General features: G+C 37.9%; 3 protein-coding genes across 3 annotated transcripts; 2 read left to right on the top strand and 1 right to left on the bottom strand.

The window, feature by feature from the left end:
- Positions 1–266: 266 nt before the first annotated feature.
- LOC129799913 (androgen-induced gene 1 protein-like) lies at positions 267–1738 on the top strand. The gene is made up of 3 exons (XM_055844205.1): positions 267–665; positions 734–954; positions 1017–1738. The coding sequence occupies exons 1-3, from the start codon at positions 501–503 to the stop codon at positions 1342–1344; spliced, it is 714 nt and encodes a 237-aa protein (XP_055700180.1). The 5' UTR covers positions 267–500; the 3' UTR covers positions 1345–1738.
- A 2457-nt stretch (positions 1739–4195) lies between these two features.
- LOC129799912 (protein smoothened) lies at positions 4196–8797 on the bottom strand. The gene is made up of 2 exons (XM_055844204.1): positions 8601–8797; positions 4196–8532 (listed from the first exon to the last, which is right to left on the bottom strand). The coding sequence occupies exons 1-2, from the start codon at positions 8624–8626 to the stop codon at positions 5493–5495; spliced, it is 3066 nt and encodes a 1021-aa protein (XP_055700179.1). The 5' UTR covers positions 8627–8797; the 3' UTR covers positions 4196–5492.
- A 2881-nt stretch (positions 8798–11678) lies between these two features.
- Positions 11679–13625, top strand: LOC129799908 (activating signal cointegrator 1). The gene is made up of 3 exons (XM_055844201.1): positions 11679–11850; positions 11943–13264; positions 13465–13625. The coding sequence occupies exons 1-3, from the start codon at positions 11783–11785 to the stop codon at positions 13527–13529; spliced, it is 1455 nt and encodes a 484-aa protein (XP_055700176.1). The 5' UTR covers positions 11679–11782; the 3' UTR covers positions 13530–13625.
- The last annotated feature ends 393 nt before the right edge of the window (positions 13626–14018 follow it).

The raw sequence follows: 14018 nt of genomic DNA, 5'->3' as shown, positions 1-14018 counted from the left end.
CAGTAAAATTTCACACAGTCAAAATTGACGGCTTTTTCTTTCTCAAACATTTTGCATATGTCTATCTCACTCTCTCGCACTCTTCTTCTTTTTTGAAACATTTATAACAAATTCAGTTTAGTTCAACCTAATTTTGAGGGCAAGAGAATGGGATAGACATATTCAAATTGTTTGAGAAAGAAAGAGATGTAAATTTTGATTTAATGAAATTTTCCAGATCTAAAAGGTGTGCCAGATTCATACGAATCACAGCTCTCGTAAGCTGCTACAAGCTTATCATCAGTAGCTTTGACAAGGGAATGGAATGACACATCGGAAAAAACAGAAAGAGCCTAACTTCACTCGGTTTTGTATCACACAGTGTGTAAATAGTAATCCAATTTTGCTTATCACTATTATGGTTGTATAGCAAAGTGCATGAAATTCTTTTATCAGTCCAGTGTAGCTTCTGCCAAATATTCCATTTCATCGTCTTCTAGAATAGCAAATCCGTGATAATAATGGCCGTGTCGAATTCTGTTCGGATTCTCTTTCATCTCATTGCAACGGCAATGTTTTGGTACGCCATCCAATATGAGTACAAATATGTTAAAATTCCCGTGGATCAACATCCAATGGCTAGAGCCATTGGAGGAAAGTTTAAGTACTTAACTTTCCTCAATGCAGTAAGTTTAGATAATATTTTAAGATTTAATTTGCAATTGCTGTAAACTAAATTGAATTTACTTTGTAGATTTGCCAGGCAATTTACTACACAATTGCCCTTGTGAATGACTTGATTGGCTCCAATAAGGTAGCTAAATCCAAATTGCCTGTGATCCGGAGGGTAAAGGATTACATAATGGTATCTCTTGCCTTTCCCTTGGCTGCCAATGTTAGCACCACCTTCTGGAGTCTTATGTTCATTGATAGGGAACTCGTATTCCCCAAAGCCTTCGATGCCTTTGTACCATCGTGAGTTTGATTTCTTTGGATCTTCATTAGATTTTCCTAATCACTGGTATTTCTTCTTTCAGATGGCTTAATCACATAATGCATACCAATATTCTAATTTGCATTGTGATCGAATTATTCATGTCATTCCGCAAATATCCGAGCCGCCGTGAGGGCATGCTAGGCCTCGTACTCTTCATGCTAGGCTATTTAATTTGGATTCACGTCATCCGTCACTATTCCGGAGTCTGGGTTTACCCAATTCTAGCAGTCCTACCATTCCCCATGCGCATTGTCTTCTTTGTCGTGGTCATTGGATTGACTGCACTTTTCTACATTCTTGGAGAATTCATGAACAACACCATTTGGACCAAAGAATTAAAGACACTTAAATCATCCAAGAACAAGTAGATTCTTCTCAGCGATATTCATTTTTTTTAAAAAATCATACATCACAACTTTATTCAAATTTTTTACGCTAGATACAGGTATTTTATTTTATTTAGTTTCTGTTTTGTTTTATAAAATGAGCACAGAGTTAATTAGGTGAGGTTTGTTGTTTGTTTTTTTTTCCAAAGTAAATTAAATACAAAATGTAGAATACTTAGAGATTCTATATAGTAAATGCTTATATAGGCTAGCCATAAACATTGCACAAACTTTATTATTTGCAAAGCAAAAATTTTTTGCATAAAAATAGATTGTGAAATGTTTATGGCTTCAATTACAAAAGCAATATTGTATTAAAATATTTGTATAAAATATTAATACAAAATGAATACAAAGAGTTTTTTCAATTTTAAAAGTATTTCTATCTATAAAAGTCTTCAAATTTCTCTCGCTGTCGCATAGAACACTTAAACTTATTCTCTATTGGTGGAAGGATTTAGTTAACCCTCAATTGCTCTTTGAAGTATTAAGGATGTGTCATCAATTTCGTTTTCATATCTGCTTTAGTCGGATATTACTATTGATTTAATATTTTAACCAAAAATGGATAATACTGCAGTTCGTTGTTCTCCAGTAACGACTTTATAAAAAGAAAAAGGCAGTGCAAGAAGGGCCGAAAATATTGCCTTTGGAAACACTTCCGAAGTGCTAGAAGTGAGAGTATTTCTTCAAAAAATTAAAAAGTAGCTGGAAATACCGTTCAGATTTTTAATTACACTATTGTAGTAGAACTGTTGAGCCTGGAAGAGTAGGAGGGAGAAAACCCGTCCTGACGAAGACTCTTTTAAGCCAACGTTACTAATCGCTGTTCAGCTGGGATGGTAACTTTGAGGAGTGCTATAAGGGCGGCTAACTTTAAGTTACGATATCGCTATAGTTCCGCTAAATTGGGGTTTGTATGTGCTCGACGAGTTATTCCGGAAGGCAAAATCGAATCGGCTCCTTCGACGGTCTTCACCGGTGAAGCGAGGAGGACGCCGGATTCGTGGCTCTCTTGGAATGGGCAATGGGGGTTTACTCCCGGAGACAAGCGTGTTCTGATGTGAAACCCGTAGCAATCTTGCTACACTATCTCCTTCCCAATCATTCGCTCTTGAAAATACTCGAATTAATAATGCGGCACTATAATCCCATAAAAAAGAACTAGGCCTGCTCGAACTCTTAAGAAAGAGAAGTGTATACAATCCGCTTTTTTTATTTGTTACTTGATTAGAGGACAAACCGTAAGAGATACAAATTACTGGTCTTCAGTAACCCCTCCCCTATAAGTCTACATTATATAGCGGAGTCTATCTTCCTTTTTGTCCCCACTTCCTCCTTCCTCTTCAAAATCGTATTTTTAGGTTTTTTTCGAAAACGGCTCTAACGATTTCTTTCACTATACTGCTCAAACTCTAAAAGAGAGAGCAGTTATATAATCGTCTTTTTTTCAACTTGTCACCGTTCTGGATCTTAACTCTTTCGTCTCTTTTGGGACTCTGAGTACCCAAAGCAGCATATGAATATTCTGTGAAAAACAATGTTTTTTAATTATTCAGAACTAATAAAAATCCGATTCTTCTGGATAATTACAAACTATAAGGATGTTTAAATGTAAAATATTTTTTGTAGGTCCTCAATTAATTCCTTAATTTTTGATTAAAAAAAGATAAAATTGGCTTGCAGCATATGCTGCGGTCCGGAAAGAGTTAAACGGTAAATGATATCGACTTCCAGTCTTCGATGACCTACAATAAAAAAAAACAATATCTCTACACGTTATTGTCTAATCGCCCCTCTAACCCCACCAACACCATGTTTTTTTCGATTTTTCTTAACATTGGCACAAGCTTTTTCAATGATTTTTGAATATGTTTTAGAGGTAGTCCAGCCGAACATTTTGTCTAAACATACCTATGACCGGAAAATTCGCCATTTTGAATGACTGAAAGTCAAAGGTCAACAACTTTGGAAGGCCCAATTTTCAACCGATTTGGTTAAATTAAATTTTTTTGGAAAGGTATTGAAATTTTGAACCCGAGCGTATCGGTCTTCATCGGTAATGCGCCGTTTACGTACCGATTTTGAACCATTTTTTCGGATTTTTTTACTTGACTTTAAGTTTGTTCCCGAGCTAGAAGTCAAACGATGAGATATCGACTTCCGGTCTTCGATGACCCCCAATAAAATAAAACAATATCTCTAGCCGTTTTTCCCCTTTTCCCCTATTTCTTTCCGTTCCCTTAAAACCATGTTTTTCGGTTTTTCTTCAAATTGGGCGAAGCTTTTTCAAGGATTTTCGGTTATGTCTTAGAGGTAGTGCAGGCGAACACTTAGTTCAAACGATCCTATGACCGGAAAATTCACCATTTCGAATTGATAGTCAAAGGTCAACCACTTTGAGGGGCTCATTTTTCAACCGATTTGGTTAGATTTTGAACAGGTATTGAAATTTCGAACCTCGCTCCATCGGTCTTCATCGGTAATGAATCGGTTAAAACCGATTTTTTTTTATTTTGAAATGCTTTTGTGATTTATGAATCAATTTGATCTCTTTGTAGACCAGTAATCACCAAATGATCATGCGAAAAACGCGAAAAACTAATTCACGGTGAGCTCTATCTCGCGAGTTCGAGCATTCCGCAAAGCCGGGACGCTTTGCCATCACTTTTGAATACGTTTTGGAAGTAGCCTAGGTAAAAATTTCATCATTTTAAATTTTTGAAGGTTAAACTTAGTCCTTGCCGAATGACTTCTATTTCAATGCATTAAAATAGCTTCAATTTCAAAGGTTGAATCATTCAAAAATTTGTACTTTTTCAGTAATTTGGAATTTTGGGATGGTCTTCTGATTGTTTCTGAAGCAGTTTAAGTCAAAAGTAAACTTTTAGGCACTTGGTCATCTCTTTTTTTTAATACAGTAGACTCTCTCTCAATCGGGCATTTGGGGCGAAATGTCATCCGGTTTAGCGATAGAATTGAGCGTCAAAGCCTTTGTAAATTCCACAAAAAGCGCTCAATTATAAAGGATCACGATAAAATAGGAAGAACTACAGCGAATTTGATCGAATTAGCTTCATAATTAAACGTGAAAATTGTCAACAAAATTTGACGCCCGATTGAAAAAGAGCCGATTGAGTGAGAGTCTACTGTACAGAAATGGTGTTATCAGTCCCAAATCCTATGGAATTGCATTGTGAGGCTTATTGAATGCGATTTTAAGCTCATGTAGTGCCAGAAAGATTCTAGAGAGGAATTCTGTAACGCTCTGGCAATGCCATATGACAAATTGGTTTCGAATCTTAGAAGAGCTTATTCGAAAATGCGATTCTGTAGCGGCGACATTGCCATTTCAGTTCGCGTGACATTGTCAGAAGTTACATATTTGAGATTTCTGGCAATTCAAATGAATTTTGTTAAACAAATCAACCAAGACATACTGTATTTTTATAAAATGATCAAGTAAAGGGATTTCATTAAAAAATCAATGAATTGCATTTTCGAACTCATATGATATGACAAAAAAGCTCGATTGGCATTGTCAGGTTTCGAACTCACGCGTAATAATGCCACGAAAATTACAGAATTCCTCTACTGGTAACTTAAAAGAAGATTCGAACCAGGGACACTCGTATTATGGATCGAGCGCTTTATTGCTTAATGATAGGGAAATCTTTGAGAGTCGGGGAATGGGGCAGTTAAGAAAAAGTCGATTTTTCCAAAGCTTTCGGTTCGGATTCCAAACCTTCTAAGTGGTCGAATTTAGAATTTTCCTGCTTTTTCAATTGGTCAAGGGGTTCACAAGGCATGGAATTTGGGGACTGCACTTTAAATTATTAATATTTTTGTTATTTTGGCTTCTTTTTAGAGAATTCTTGCTTTCTTCTGTTATGGATATCTTTGTGAGATTAAGCTTTACTGCTTAGTCAATAACGAGTACCCCTTCTTTCTGAGTTGAACCCATGTTTCTAAATATAAGTCTTTCAATGTGTCAAACTTTCAGAACTGTCCGACTTTTAACAAATTACGTTACAGAGCTTAATATCTTCCCGAAGCCTATGCTTTATATGGCAAAAAAATTACTCAAAAAGCAATTGAAAGTAAATTTACAAAAAAAAATACGCAGAGATTCATTTGGATGGCAATAGTAGGAGTTTGAGTTTATCAGTCTGACTTAATGTTGACTCATCGTCATTTTTCCGGCTTCCCTTTTCCGATGGCCACTTTTTGCAAATTGCCGGATGATTTTCTACATTTTCACTCTTGTCATTTCCGCCATCAGCGAGACTTAATTGCGTTGTGATCTCATAAGCATTGGCTTGAATGCCCACATCGCAGCTCCTCTTGCTATTCCGGGAATTGCTCTTGCCACCGGAATAGGAACTGTGAACTGGTGGGGCTAGTGATACCTCAGAATCCAGGGAGGAAAATGAGTAATTCCCAAAATCTGAGGATTTCTGGAAATCCTTCTTTGATTCCTCATTCCGAGTCTTTCTTGAACGTCTAGATGATCTATTTTTTCGTTCACTGTTAATACTATTGAGACTTTCTCGGTGGTTTTTGTCATCTTCAGCTAGATCATCATTGGATGACATTACATTGTCCAGGATATTTTTGGCATTGGACAAATCATTTTGTTTCATCAGTTTCTCATCATCTGTACTATTGTACTCCTTCATATTGACACTGCTGTCTTGCATTGTAAAATCATGGCTTTCTTCCTCATCACTTGTCTCCTCCTGATTCCCAATTCTCTTCAGGATCACATCCAGCCGGGAGTCTTTGACGTGAAATGACGCCATTGAACCATTTTCTTCATCCGATGAGATTATTTTTTGATTGTTCAGCAGGGGCAGGAGGATTTTTCCATTGGCCAGGAGTGAGTTAATTTCCTTGCGATTCAGTCCAGCTGATGCACTTCGCCTTTTGGTGTTTTTGTAGGATTTGTTCGATGTGCTAAATTTTCCGGAATTTCTCGTATTCTTAGGGCTATCGATATCAAGTTCCGGATTGTGGGTGTACTTTAGGAGTTCCTGACATCGTTCATCTTTTCCATAATCATGCCTCCGGATCCTCTTGGGCTTTCTCCCTCTTCCCCTGCTTGCCACTTTTGTCTTCATCTCAGCTATCTTCACAGACACCTGAGAATCCACAGAATTCCTCCTAGACTCTACGGAAACGTGTCGGACACTGAAACTTATCTCCGAATCCATGGAATTCCTCCGTGGTTCATGACTTGATGATGTTACAGCTCCAGTTAGAGCACATCTCCTATTCACAAATCTGGGAAGATTATTTGCCCATGTGGAACTGAAATCCTGACTTGCAGCAGAATCAATGTTGAAATTGAGCCCTACGGGGTCTGTATGGGTATTCCGGAAGCTGATTGAGAGTCTCCCTTCCTCCTGAAAAGTCTTCCTCTTGGCAAAAGCCTGAGCAATTAGCTTGTGCTTCTGCATCCGAACTGGCTGATCGACTTCATAGCCAAATTTCCCCTTGATATACCTCTTCCAAATGCCCAGGGTCGATGGTGTCCAGACCCAGGAACTCATCACAATCCCTGAGGCAAAGAGGCACAGGAGATGAAGTTGCAAAATGGCCACGCTTGGACGCGATTCCATTTTGCAGGTATTCCCATAATCTTCGTAGTGAGATGTTGTAATTTTGCAAATGATGAATTTTCTTAAGCTTGCTGTCCAATCTCCGGAATTCCGGAATTCGTGAATGTGACAGACAATTGTGGCTAGTATGATGACGAGGGTGAAGAGAGTACAAAGTCCCATCCGGACAATAGATTCCCGGATTTTATTGCTGGCTCTGGCTGAGATAATATCTTTAGATTCGACTTTGAGTTTCACCAGGATCAACATCCCACCACTCACAAAATACCCTCCAATGATCAGAACTCCGAGAATTGGACCAAGGAGGAGTGCCCTCATGGGATGATTGAGGTATCCAACGAAACAGATTCCCACCACACTATTCCCATCAACTTCACTCAGAGCCATAATTGTGATAGTGAGCACTAGGGGAAGTGACCAGGCGACTAGATGGAAGTAGGATCCCTTCTTGTCGATCTTATCATGGATTTTCCCAATTTTCTTGAAACTCATGTGCCAGGCATAGAGAAAGATCACAAACCACACCATTGCCGCAATCAGGAAGTAGTAAATGAGGACAAAAACCACAATACAGGAGAGATTCTCTCCAGTACTTGGCTCAGAATGCCTCAAAGTCCCATCTTTCCGGCAAACAATGTCCTCCCTGCCTCCGGGAGTAAATTGTGTCAGCCATCCGAAGCATGTCATCATGTAGCAGATGTTCATGTAGAAAATAGTCAAAGCTGGATGTTTCTTGGCATTCTGCCAGTCAATCATGAAAGTGATAATGGCAAAGATATTGCTAGCTAGGCAAATACTCCCTCCCCAACCAATAAGTTTGTGAATCTGATTGTGCTCGTCATCTGTGTACAGGGGATCCTTGCACTGAAGCCCACATCCATCGATATCCCTGTAGTAATTCGCAGCAGTATCCGATGGTATCAATGGCTTCAGACACTGCCCCGTAACATTAAACTTAATCTCCCGGACGTCATTATTACACTTTGACGGATACACAGTCTCATTGCACTTCAGGAACTCCGGAAAGAAACTGGTATTGTAGAGAATCCTGCAGGGTTCCATTGTAATCCTACACATTTCCAATGATGGCAAATAGACAAAATCCTGTCCCCGGATTGTCTCACACTTAGGCATGAATACAGCACAGAGAAATGGCTGAATCACAGCCCAACACTTTGGCACATACTTAAGAGCCAGATAGGACTGAAGACGATCCAGAGTATATTCCTGACTGTAGCTGTCAGATAGATCCAGACTCGTATAATTATATGGCAGTCTTGCTCCCAGACACTTGGTCTCCTTCAACTTCTCACACTTTGAATGCCTCCCACAATAAATATGCTTCATCTCCCTACCCTCAAACCACGTCTTCTCATCCTTGCCCCTTCTCCGGTGAATCCGGAAATTCGTTGAGCCATTGATGACTTCCACCAGAGGAATACCATCTGGCAATATACTCCCACTGTTCCCCAAAGGTCCCAGCTGACTCTGGTAATTTGGGGAGCAGGAGATTGGTCCAAATGTGGCAAAACAGAAAAAGAAGACAATCCTGGAAGAACCCAAGGATTTACAAATTTCCATCCCGCACCAATATATTCCTCAATCCCTCATACTTACTTTACTGAATTAATAGTAATCATCATTGAACTAAACTAATTGAACTTAAATGCAAACACAACACAAAATAAATCATAAATTCTACGAAAAAAATAAAAATTTAGCTTGAGCGGGAATGACAAGACCACCCAGCTCGCGGCTACTAGTCTACTGTCTCTATTTCCTCATAGAGGCGCTACGATCTTTGTTGTTGCATCTTTAACATTCACAGCTATTGCAATGCTGCGTGATTCGGTCAATCACCTACGGTACATTTCTGTTCACAGAAAGTGGCCTGCCTTTGAATGCGGTAGCCTTTGAATTCTTCAATTTTTCCCTTATTTCAGAAAGCTAAAATTCCATATTGTTAATCGAAGTTAATAGAAAATAGTTAACAGTATTAATTACTATAATAGAATTTTCGCTTTCAAAAATAACATAAAAATTCAAACATTCAAAGGTTGCCGCATTCAAAGGCTGACCACTTTCCCCTAACATGTTATAAACAACTTTTGTACGTATAAACATGATCAGTCGCTAATAGCAACCTAGCCGGTCGTCAAGTAACCTTCCTTTGATATTAGCACTCAAAATTGTACACATTTAGTTATACCCCAATTCACAAATATCCATTGTATCAAATTACCCAGAAACATATATGAGAACTTCTAGGTTATGCTAGGCCTAATATTATAAAAATTCCAAGGACAAATAAACCGTTCCAGAAGTTCTTTTAGATATTAAATGAATCAAATTATCGCCTTACAAATAAAACTTAGCAATATCTTATGAATATGTTATAATATTGAAAAGGATTATAGCAAAACTATGAATTTTAATTAGCTCAATTGCTCCTATTTTTTTTAACTAGTTTGTTTTAGACAAGAGGCTTTCGGCAACTAACCTGAAAGATCAGCCAAAATTTTGCAACAGAAGTGTGCAAGAACCGTTTGAAACCGAACAAACATCAAATGAAACTTGCACGTCAATGGTCAAAACGCTACCTGAACAAACTAGAAGGGAACCGGAATTCGTCGGGGGAATGGAGTCACTCTTGGAAAACGACAATCCTTTCCATGGATTGTCGTTTTGTGGATGAAAGGATTGTCGTTTTTCCAAGAGTGACTCCATTCCCCCGACGAATTCCAGTTCCCTTCTAGTAAATTTCCCTAACGTCGGTTTTTTCAATACCTGAACAAACTTATTTTGACGTTTATTCGGTTTTTAAACGGTTCTTGCACAACCCTGTTTTACAAAATTATAAAAGAAGAAAATATTTTGACGCATTTTAGAGATATTTTGCAACCGTATCGCCGCCACACGTTTTTCAAGTGAGTTACTTGTGTCTCTATCTCTCTCTCTCGAGTTGAATTGCGCGCGATTTAGGAAGCTTACCATTTGAAGTGATATATACTTCAAATTTCTTTATATTTCAGCAAGATTCAAGTAAAACTTTGTGTAGTGAGCAGCTATCCGTCTTCCGACAAAGATATCAAGAACACAATTTCTTTCCATGTTCTTTCTGTTATGTCTTTTTAACGCAAAATATTTATCATAGCACTGTGAATAAGCGGGATTAGTGTTACCAGTACGGCAATCTGTAATCTCCGTTAGAATTATCAACACAAAATTGTCGATATTACACGACTTTAAACGAGCTCAGGCTTGAAAATGTGTTGACAAATTCTGTTTGATTTTACAAAGATTTCTGGATCTCATTTTGTACTGACCAAAATTGAATTTTTTGCTATCCATTTTAATTTTCTGACAGACTAAGGGAGGCCTACGTTTGCGTGTACGCAAACAGGAAAAAAATTACACTAAACTAAATGTAATTTTGCCCTTAAGGTGTCTACACATTATGAGAAATTTTTGTCAAAAATGAGCTTCAAAAAGTGTGCATCAAAAAATTTGCCTCCACATTTCTATGAATTTTTGACAAAAAGATGGGTTTTTGAAGAAAATTTGTCTAATGTAATTTCTTTCAAAAATCATATTCAATTCAAGGTAATTTTCATGCCAAAGATCTCAGAGAGTCCGTGACTTTTCTCCTTTCCATCCATGCAGTACGAAGCCACTGTACTGAACATCTCAGGAATACCCTGATTAACCCTGATTAACTTCCGGCAATTTCTAGAGAAAAATCAGAGGAAATATTCCTTCAAAGGGTGATTCCACCGACAACGACATCTCCAGAAAAACACTCTTCCTTCGCATTTTTGCGATATTTTCCACATAAATTCACTAAATACTATTCCAAGGGACTTTACTAAACGCTTTTCTCGCTTTTTCCAGCACAAAAACAACGAATTTTCATGAAAAACAATCACAAAAGTTAGAAATTTGGGACTGATAGCAATCTGTCAAAAATTTTTGATGGGAAATAAATCCAATGTGGTGGCATTTTTCTTCAAAAAATCCTTCAAAAATAGGAATTTTTCTTTCAAGAATTTTTGAAATAATTCTTGATGAGATCACCTCCAATGTGTAGACACCTTTAAACATCCAGATATCAGAGAGAGCAATATAGGCTGTGTAATTGAATTCACTTTTAACTCATTCGTACCCATCGATTAATATATTAATCAAAAAATTAGACGATTTTTGATCATTTAATTTCTGCGCAATTGATGTCCGAATATATGTCTGGAATGGATTTTTCGTTACTTTGGTCTTTCAGTTACTTCGAAAAAATAGTCCGACAGCGATGAAAGTACATTTTGTTGTTCTTTTCTCGCTTCGCGGAAAGTCATGCAAAATTTTTGCTCAAAATTTTGCTCCATCCTCTTTCCTGATTTGAATTCTGATTGCTAATTCGTATTGTTAGATAGTTACTCTATCTAAATCAAAAGATTTTGTAATTAATTAATGTACAGAATTTAAATTCAGTGACCGTTAAAACGCGTGTTCGACAAGAGTTCCCCGCGCCCCCATGATAGATATTTTTTTTTTCTTTTCAAAAAAATCATTTATTAATCTGTATGAAACTAATTACAAAATGAACAATCTATTTCAAGGATTTCTGGTACACTGACTGAATGGGTTAAGGTAAACCAAATTGGTAAATATAGAATCATTGCTCCATAAGCTCACACAGCCCTATCACTGATTTCATATTTTTGTATCAGAAAAAGAGTCAGACTCGTGTCTAGTGCTGATTTTACCCATTTTCTCAGTGAAAGACCAATTGATTTCCCACAAAAATGAACAGAGAACTTCAGGCCAATCTCTCCAACATTTTGGGATTGGAAATCCCTGAAGAAATGATCCAGTAAGTTTAAAAAAATGAAATAATTCTTCAACTTAACCTCAGTGCCTTCCCTGAAATTTACAAAATCTTATGAAATTCCAAAATTTTCACAGGCATATCCTGTCTCTGAGATCTCCTAATGAAGTGGATGAGTACTTCAGTACCCTCCTGGATTATTCCTGCGAGGATCACGTGAGATTCGTTAGTAATTTCAAAGAGCAGAGGTATAAGGAGAAATCGAGGGATTCGAAGAAAAAGGGAGCTATTGCTAAGACTCCTGCTCCTCCAGGTCCTGCAGATAATTCCAGGAAGGACAGTGGGAAGGCAGAAGGTGAGAAATCGAAGAAGAAGAATAAATTCACTAATTTATACAGTGCCGGAGGGAAGGTCAGTGAGATTATGCTGAAAGGGAGGCATTTGTGCAATTGCCAAGCATCGAAGCACAAACTAGTGAACAATTGCTTGAACTGTGGAAGAATTGTCTGTGAGCAGGAAGGTCCTGGACCTTGTCTCTTCTGTGGGACTTCAGTTAAGCGAACTGAAGACACAGAATACGGAAATGAGAAGCCAGAGCCGAGTACCAAGGGAAATGGAACCAAACCGAAAGTAACTAAAGACAAGGAAGATGCAATAGCTCAGAGGAATCGGCTCCTTGGCTATGACAGGCAGAGTGAGAAGAGGACAACGGTTATTGATGATGAAGCTGACTATTTCAAGGCAAATTCCGTGTGGTTGAGTGATCAGGAGAGGGAGAAGATGCAGAAACTCGAGGAGGAATTGAGAGATCGGAAGCATGCAAATCGCCTTCGTCACAAATACAAATTCGACTTTTCTGGCCGACAAATTCTCGATGATGAGGACATCCTTGACTATGATGCCTACGAAAATATCCAGAACATTCCTCAGTCGCATTCCCAAGGAAAGGCCCTCAAGGAAATCGATATGAATCAATTGAAATTCGATGAATCCTTCCCCGAAGTCAATCCCAACGACTCAAAGCACACAAAATTCACCACCAGCAAAATTCAGGATAAAATGCTCATTGAGCTATCCGATCAAGGATGTTGCCTTTCAATGCATCAACCCTGGGCATCTCTCCTTGTGCTCGGCATAAAGAAGCACGAAGGAAGATCCTGGTACACTTCACATCGCGGACGCCTCTGGATTGCATCAACAGCCAAGCCTGCCAATCCAGAAGAAGTCAAACAAATTGAGGACTTCTACAGACGCTTCTATGGCAACGATAACCTCAAATTCCCAACGCAGTACCCCTCCGGAAGCCTCCTGGGACATGTTACTGTTGAAAATTGCATCTCGCAGGAGGATTACTCACTTGAATATCCTGCAGGAGAGTCCGAGAGCCCTTTTGTCTTCATCTGCACCAATCCAGTTCAATTGCCCGTGTTTTTCCCTATAAGTGGAAAACACAAAATTTGTAAGTAAACCTTTTTCAGCATTCAGTGATTCTTAACTAAACTACAACTGTTTGAAACCAATTCAGATTTGTCCAGGAATCCAAGACCTTTCCAACAAATCCAAATTTTTCCCAATCAGTTGAAAAATACGCTCTCTATAGCCATTTTAGTCTTTGACCTTGAGAAAATCTTTAAAAAAAATTATTGAATATCCTTTCAGATAAACTCGATAGCAATGTTCATGTGGCAGCTGTGAAGTCTCTCCAAAAAAACGGAATGCTGTAAAAACTTCATTTGTGAATAAATTTTTGTAATTATGTAATTTATTACTGATGAATTTTTATATGAAATAAAATGAATTTATAGAAATATTGATTTAAATTTGAGTCCTTTTATTTCAAAATTCTATTATTATTCCGAAATTCTTCAATATGACTCCGGCACACCTTTTAGATCAGGAAAATTTCCTCAAATCGAAATTCAAAACCCTTTCTTTTGCATATGATTATCTCATTCTTTCGCATACCAAATTCGATTGAGCTAAATTTAATTTGGAGTGATGTTTAAGAGAAGAAGAAGAGTGCGAGAGAATGAAATAGACATATTCAAAACATGTGAGAAAGAAAGGGATCCGAATTTCGACTTCATGAAATTTTCCCGATCTAAAAGGTGTGCCAGAGGCGTGAATTGATTAAAATTTTGATCAGCAAAACAATAAAAAATCGATTTTGGTCAGTAAATAAGCTATTCCAGTCAGTGATAAAAACGGTTTAA

This window comes from Phlebotomus papatasi, chromosome 1, assembly GCF_024763615.1.
Source record: "Phlebotomus papatasi isolate M1 chromosome 1, Ppap_2.1, whole genome shotgun sequence".
Classification (NCBI taxonomy): Eukaryota; Metazoa; Arthropoda; class Insecta; order Diptera; family Psychodidae; genus Phlebotomus; species Phlebotomus papatasi.
The sequence above is the reverse complement of the archived record's forward strand: the minus strand, read 5'-3'. Positions and strand labels throughout refer to the sequence as shown.

Bases quoted from the DNA above. Each gene is read 5' to 3' on its own strand.
- LOC129799912 (XM_055844204.1), bottom strand. From the start codon at position 8,626: ATGATGATTACTATTAATTCAGTAAA. The intron at 8,533-8,600 runs GTAAGTATGAGG...GGGTTCTTCCAG, and splicing joins ATTACTATTAATTCAGTAAA to GATTGTCTTCTTTTTCTGTT.
- LOC129799913 (XM_055844205.1), top strand. From the start codon at position 501: ATGGCCGTGTCGAATTCTGTTCGGATTCTCTTTCATCTCATTGCAACG. The intron at 666-733 runs GTAAGTTTAGAT...TTTACTTTGTAG, and splicing joins ACTTAACTTTCCTCAATGCA to ATTTGCCAGGCAATTTACTA. The intron at 955-1,016 runs GTGAGTTTGATT...TTCTTCTTTCAG, and splicing joins TTCGATGCCTTTGTACCATC to ATGGCTTAATCACATAATGC.
- LOC129799908 (XM_055844201.1), top strand. From the start codon at position 11,783: ATGAACAGAGAACTTCAGGCCAATCTCTCCAACATTTTGGGATTGGAA. The intron at 11,851-11,942 runs GTAAGTTTAAAA...AAATTTTCACAG, and splicing joins ATCCCTGAAGAAATGATCCA to GCATATCCTGTCTCTGAGAT. The intron at 13,265-13,464 runs GTAAGTAAACCT...ATATCCTTTCAG, and splicing joins AAGTGGAAAACACAAAATTT to ATAAACTCGATAGCAATGTT.